The 7500-nt window shown below is 40.8% G+C and overlaps 1 protein-coding gene across 2 annotated transcripts in view; it reads left to right on the forward strand.

The window, feature by feature from the left end:
• The window catches only part of LOC137994514 (uncharacterized), a 14775-nt gene that overhangs the window by 5508 nt on the left and 1767 nt on the right, over nucleotides 1–7500 (forward strand). Inside the window, exons 3-5 of one of the 2 annotated variants that reach the window (XM_068840098.1) lie at nucleotides 64–186; nucleotides 4067–4407; nucleotides 6692–6762. In XM_068840098.1, the coding sequence (XP_068696199.1) occupies nucleotides 64–186; nucleotides 4067–4407; nucleotides 6692–6724 (497 nt within the window). In that variant the 3' untranslated portion in view covers nucleotides 6725–6762. Of the gene's footprint in view, nucleotides 1–63; nucleotides 187–4066; nucleotides 4408–6691; nucleotides 7392–7500 lie in introns of those variants that run through there. The other variant, XM_068840096.1, reaches the window with a different exon arrangement.

The following is a 7500-nucleotide window of genomic DNA, read 5'->3' on the forward strand; positions in this document are numbered from 1 at the left end:
ATAATAAAACATCAAAACGATTGAAATGATTCATTTTACATATTTTTTTATTCTTTATTGCAGCGTCTTGTTCAGACAAGAGAAATTATATTACTTGCTGGGGGATTAAAAAGACTGGAGGTTGTCAAACAGATTTCGCAGTGGAAAGCTGCCAGAAGACTTGCGACCTTTGTCCACCCACATCAGGTGAATGGCATAGAACGAAGGCAACTAGGCTGAAAATTTTCCTTTGATTTTCAGATCGTCGCCAATGGTGAATGCAAGAAATAGGGAAGCCTGAAAAATTCAGGCTTGAACAAGATTGGAACCCATAAAAGAAAAGTAGCAAGTTCAGTTTGTAGCATGGCTTTCTGTCATGAATGTTCCTCAAAGGTGGCTTAAACCAGTTTCAACAATTTCAAGAAACTGTTTTATTACAAAGACTATTTCTTCCACACTTTTTTAAAGATTCTAGATTGTAATACCAAATCACTAAATCAAATTACAATTAAGGCAAAACTTCTCATTTGAAATTTGACACTCTTGGCAAGTCCGGCGGTTTGTACACCTTTTTAATCATATTCATAGGTAGAGATGCTCACACGTACGTTTACTACAAGCCTAAAGGCGGAGCCCTCGTTTCTAACTCCAGAAAGCAATATAGTGTACATGGAAAACATTATGCTTTTGCATAAAGTATAAAATTAATCGCCATTATTACTATATACAGTTTACAGTGATTAAACAGATCAAACACCTCTGAGCTGACACCTGTAAACAAACAAGCCTTGCAAACAATAACCAACAAATGAATTTTAATCAACAACTATAACTTAAATCTTTTTCACTTAATCACTTTCTCTTGATCGTCTTTTATAGCGTAGAAGTATCTTAAATAACAATGACCACAACCAGGTTTTCTGAGCCCGCGAGACTGAGCACCCCCAGCAAACCATTGTTTTAACGGAAACCGCTGGTCAGCAACCTGGTTCTGGTCAATGCTGTCTAAGGTCTTCCCGTTCCAACTGCATTATTCAGAGCAGGTTCCGCAGAAAGGATCCTCTTAGCGCAGCCCCAACAGGATTAGTGTGTCATCTCTGTTCAAGAACCTGTGAAAACAAGGCCGAGCTTGCGGCACACCTCCGCCTACGTCACCAACCTTGTTCCCTGGGTCCTCTCTCTTCCTCACCCGGGCTACGCGAACCACAAACCGTCTTCATCGCAAGCGATGTGACTTCCATAAATCTCTCAGTTTCACAACAATTTCCGTTTAACTGTCAACCTTTCAGTTCCTCTCTCTTCAGTTTAGAACAACAGCAAAAATGTTACTCATTTAAAAGTCAACCTAAAGCGTAGTAAATTCGCTTACTCCACTGCAATTTCACAAGCCTTAGGGCACCCAACGATAATATAGTTCAAAACCGCTTAAACATAGCATTGTTAAACGTATTTTCATAATAAAATGGTAGATATAGGCATATTTTTATGCCCTAAAAATTTTTCATCTACTCGAATTTCCTAGCTGAAAGTCTAGTGATCCGAAAATTATGGTGATCAAAACTTACTTTTTCGAAAATTTCAGCCAGAGAAAAGGCTCCCGAAAATTCTAGGTGACCTTTTTAGGGAACAAATCCGTTAAAAATTGGCAATTATACCATTTTTTAGATGTTCGAAAATCCTATGACAGACAGGCAAGCAAGAAATGTTACAACAAATGGTCCGAAAATTCTGGATCTCAGATCATCTCTCGAACAGATATTTTCCGAAAATTGACGTTGGGTGCCCCTTATTTCACAGTCAAACAAAGCAGCTCATGACTGGACATCCATTTCACACAATGATGGTTGAAATATGTAAGAATCTCTGTCAACACGGAATTGCAAACGTTTTCAGGACTTCTTCGTTTTTTAGAGAGTTTTACAAAATATGTGAGGCAGCAAGGCATATATTAAGAACGAAAACATCACGCTTACCTGAAAGCTAACCTTTGTAAATTTGACAAATTGATGTCAGTTTTTCATGCGTCTGTCTTGTTATTGATCACGAATTTCGTCTGATCCGCAAACTACTTTGACAATGTTATGACGAAATTCATTGTCAATAACAGGACAGACGAATGAAATTAAAACTGGCATCTATTCGTTTTTTACAATAACAAAAAGACAGAGGGGTCAAAATAAAGTCAAAACACGAGAAGAACGTGACACAAAAATGGGAGAAACTTCAATTTTATTCAATCTGACGCGAGCGCGTCAATTTCGCATAAATTATAAATTTATGTGTTTGCCCGCTTATTGACAATAAAAATTAGCCAATGAGCGCGCGAGAATTTTGCAGTCATTGTAATATTAACAAATAGGCCATTTCCGAGTTGATGTTTGTCTCGGTTTCGAAGGGAGTCTTGGTGCTCAACTATTGCAAGGGAAATGAGTTTGATTTGCATAAGAATACGCAACTCATTTCCATTTGAATGTTGTGCACCAGGACTCGCTTTGAAACTGAGACAAACATCAACTCGGAAATGGCCTATTTGTTAATTTTACAATGACTGCAAAATTCTCGCGCGCTCATTGGCTAATTTTTATTGCCTGAACACTCCCTTCCCCAGAGGCTCTCCTGCCTCCCCACCCCGACAGTCTGGACGGGCGGACAGGCAGAAAGGTAGACGTACGTGACGTCATAACCAAAATTTCTCTCACTCATAGGTTTACCTGTAGGTTACCATAGACAACAGGAGAAGCCATCTAAAAAGACCTTATAGTTTGTATGGAAACGTTTACATCCCAAAAACGCAACCGTTGACCCCAAGTTACGAGTAGGCTGTGATGAAACTCTTTGCATAGTTAAAAAATTCTACATAGTGGAATCACAGCCACCGTAAAGAATTCCCTTACTACAGGGAACGAGTTACAAAACGAAACCTAGTTAATTTCTCTTAACGTTTTCTCTGTACAGGTTTACCAATGTGAGTACCGATGTAATAAGGCGTAATTTGTTTTTGGTGTCAATTTATTGCATCTAATGACAGGCGCGATTTCAGGCTTTACGCGCCAAACTAGCGCCTAGCTTGCGCGCGGCCCTAAACCTCTAAGGAGCCTCCTTAAATATTCCAGTTGTGAAGATAGCTGAGAGTCCGCTCCAGAAATGTTTTTTAAAAATTCTGCAAAAAAGTTGAATTTAGCCTGTTTAGTACTTTACAGCGATAAAAAGGGGGTCACTGTGTTTGTTTTTGAGAAATAGACATTTAAAGACAAAATTCAAGGTGTTTTTAGATTAATCGCCTTTTGCTATTGTAGCACAATTGAGCATATTTTACTTTGTCAAGCACTAAATGTTGATGTATGTGAAACCATAACATAGCTGCTTGGTGATACAGTGTATGTACAGTGTTGTAGCTAGAGTCAATCCTTCTAATTGTACAGTTTCTTGAAAGGAGTTGAGACTGGTGTGAGCCTCCTTAAATTAACGAAGCGGCAACGAAAGGAAAGCCTGAAGTATTGGCTCGATAGCTCTTACAAGTACGATCATCTAAAAATCTTATCATATGTCCTTCCACAGTTAAAATTTATCTTTTTATTAGTCATATCTAAGCCTGAGACAAATGCGCACAATGGCGAATAGTAAGTATATCGAATGGGAGTTCTGTGGCGGGTTGAGCAGTGTGCCTGGTTCCCCGAGGAACTTACATTATACCCTAACATCAACCATTACTCCAAACGGGTAAAAGATATAAAGACATTATTCCAGTCTTCATCTCTTTTCTCACAGGATATCATTGCTGTAGAGTTGTCAAAAACGCAATAGCAGCGCTATTGTTCTTTATGAAACGAGACATAAATATAAGACAACTGATTGTATGATTACAAAGACAACCAGACCGTGATTGGTTAATTCGAACAGGATCGTCAGTGATAGAATCAGTGATAGATAAACGCGACATGATAGGGTACTTAGTTCCTTGGGGTTGTCTTCACAGCTCCACAGGTCTATAGCTTCATCAGCTGCAAACGCCCCATTCCATATACTACTACGACGTCAGCAATTGACTTCCCTGTATTAAAAAAATGATTTTTTTCGTCTTCTTCAGTACATCCACCGTCAACACAAGAAGTAGAACCCGACCCAACGACAACCAGACCCACGACTCATGCAATACCTCAATGTGTTGGCCAAAATTTAGCTTTACCAATTAGCCGAGGTCCAATCGTTGACCACAAGCCTCAGGGTCTCGTGATTTGGGCTCACTCTGTTCTCTCAGAACTTCATTGTGAGGATACCTGTCTGCGATTTCCCGCCTGTTTGGCTCACAATTACCACTATTCGGGAGTGATGGAACAAAGCGTCTGCGAGCTGATGAATGAAGTCACAAATGTCACGAATGTTAGAGGATATTACAGTCGATTTTTTGAGCCGGATAGAGTTCAGAATGTAAGTACGTAAGTGCCATTAGTTTCGCTTACATGTTTTGGTGCCCATCAAGTGTGCAATAAAGACGTCTGCGTTCAGAAAAGTTGGGCACAGTTCAATGACCTACAACCGTAAAATCACATAAGCACGTAATACAATCATGGACAAAATTGGTTGACAGACACTGTTTACTCCCAACTCCATATCTAAACCAAGTACTGTATTTCCATCCAGTAAATTCATGTTGCGGATCCACTCTCCCCCCAAAGAATGTTATTTCAGTTAGGAGGTTCAGGTTAGGAGCTCATGGTCAGAAACGTGCAGCTCCCATAGATCTATGTTACAGCATTTTTACAGACTAATCTATTTTTAGACCAGTTTTTTTTTTCCAATACGTTTAGGGTCTTATTACTAAGACTAAAGTCATAAGCTAATATGGAACGTAATCACAAGACATACTTGAGCCACTGATGGCAACCGGAAGACCACCGGAACTGAATGAGCTGTTTTCCTTTTTAACTCAGTGTCAAGGGACTTACCACATTTATACTTCTATGAAACTTCTATGTATCTTTTCTCAATTACATAAGATTAGTGTACAATATAAATCTGGGAGAAATGCCAGTCCTGGCATGCCAAATGTTCATACATACACACCTACGTGCTTAACTGACCACATCGCCTAAGGGTTTTTCAGGGAAAAGGAAACACAATCAGCGAAACGACAGACAAGAACAACAACAACATCTGTTAAGAATCCCAACTGGCCGGAGTCAAACCAGTTGGCTATCTACAAGTGCAGCCGAGAAGTTTGACAGGGACTACCAGGATCAAATTCAACGTCGGAGTGGTCAGAATTAATCTTGAACCCACTTCCGGTTCCCGTTCTTGTCTTAATTAAAAACATCTCCTGCTGAAGCAACCTCGTTCCCAGGGTCTCTCTTCTCTGCCTCCATTGTCGTCTCAACGGCAATGGAGGCAGAGAAGAGAGACCCTGGGAACGAGGTTGGTACAAAAAAGTCTATACCAAGGATGCATGCATTTTTATTGGTAATTACGCAAGGCTCGTGATTTTCAGGAAAGGTCTGTTTCGCGGAGTAGCAATCTCAAAATAACAAGGTCTGTAAAAAAGGGTGATCCAAAGATAATGACCTTTATTTGAGTCAATGAAACCGGTAACCCCCTTCCACCCTTCCCAGTTAGTAACTAGTTTTTATGGTAATAAAAGCTATGGCTACACAGAGAAGAAAAAAGCGAGCACATGCCCTTGAGTCACTGAAGATCAAACTGGGAACCGGGATCCAAAAACTGCCCACTTACCAAATTTTAAACCATGTTTATTTCGATAAAGCAGAGACGACGACGATGTCGGCGAGAATGCTACAAAACAATCGGTTTTACCGTTCTAGTCCTGACAGCGACGTGAAGTGATACAATTTTGAGGATATCTGGAGGACTCGAGCACCTGACGATAAATTGTCAACTTTCTCTGCAAGCAACCGCACCATTCATATCAATTTCATTTCTGCAATGTTCATACACACTTTCCATGCCGATCGACTTGGAATAATCTCGTGATTATTACAACAACGGGAAATCATATTTTTAGATAACGTTCTCGTAGCCATCGTCGTCGTCTTTACGTCCGGGGCGATGTCTCGTTCTATGGGTTACTTGCTGGGCCTTTTTTTCGTCTTGGATAGACAGAATCCCGCAGAGAAATGGGAAAAAAAGGAAGAAATGGAGGATAAATGGAGGAGGGAAGAGGAGAAGGCGGGGAACGGTGAGAGGGGAAGACTGGAGAGGGGGACGAGGAGAGGAAGGCAGGGAAGAGGGGAAGGACAAGGGGAAGAAGAAAAGAGGAGAGGGGGGTAAGGAGAAGGGGCAAGGGGGGAGGAAGGCGGGGAAGAAGGAGGGTAGGGAAAAGAGAAGATGAGACAGGGAAGGGAAAGGGAGAAGACGGGGCGGAAATAACCATCCTGGACTTTCTCAAAGTTGAAGGGATCATGAGCATATGAAGATGTCCATTTTGACGATTGACGATGTCAACGACAAACTGTGGAATTGGGAAACGGATTAGTGATGGTCTGTTGTGAATCTTTGCAATACACCTTCGGCTTATGAAAAGGTTCGTCGCCGCAAGACCTTTGACTATCCCGATTTGCTTACTATTTCCCATCCTCCTTATTTCACATGATTTTAGCTCGAGAAAGGAAAGATTGAAAGATCCTTGAAACAAATGAATCTGAAAAAAAAAACATTTTTCAGAGGAATATCATGTTACATCTTTCTTGTCTCATTGCAGCTTCTTCTGGGATCTCAGCCGTGCTCTGGCTAACCACGAAGAGACATTAGCTCAACATAGGCGGTTACAAGGTAGCTACTGGAAGCAACTGGGTGGTTCAAGTGAAATTAACAGAACGAAAACCTAAAATGTAGGAGATACAAGCAGAAACCTCGGCAGTAGAAAAACTATGTGAACAATAGCTTTCGAAATTACCAAATGTTTGTAAAGTCGATCGAGATCTTTAAAAGCTCATGACATAATCTCTATCTTATTAGAAGAGATAACAATCATTTCAAGAAATAAATAAATATAGAACTAACTGCAGACAGTACTGTTTCGGCCATCTGGGCCTCATCAGTGGCGATATTTATCAGTTAGTGGCAGTTAGATATAGCTCTGTGGCATTACGAAGCTTTTGCTTTCATGTCCAAATTGAGCACTATACTAGGTTGAGTCATTGCCGCTAGCGATTGCGCATGCTCACTAGCTCGCTAGTTTGAGCACTCTGGCATGGCTTAGATGTACCACATGTGTGGGACATTTGGGGTGGCTTTTTAAGCTAAACCTCTTACCTTGTCATCAGCACTGCATTGATGAGGAACGTGATATAGAAACGTGAAAACCTTATCCTTGAGTCGAAGAGTGCTCTACAATCGTGCAGAGGACCATCAGGCCCTTTCGAAACAGTTCTGAAGTGTTTTAATGTTTTAATTTTTCCTTTCCTACACAACGGGAAACGGGAACAACGGGCGGGATTTGAACCCACGTCCCCCTGATCACTAGTCGGGTGTGATGACCATTACACTATCAGCACAACCATGCTGGCA

This window comes from Montipora foliosa, chromosome 3, assembly GCF_036669935.1.
Source record: "Montipora foliosa isolate CH-2021 chromosome 3, ASM3666993v2, whole genome shotgun sequence".
NCBI classification, from domain to species: domain Eukaryota; kingdom Metazoa; phylum Cnidaria; class Anthozoa; order Scleractinia; family Acroporidae; genus Montipora; species Montipora foliosa.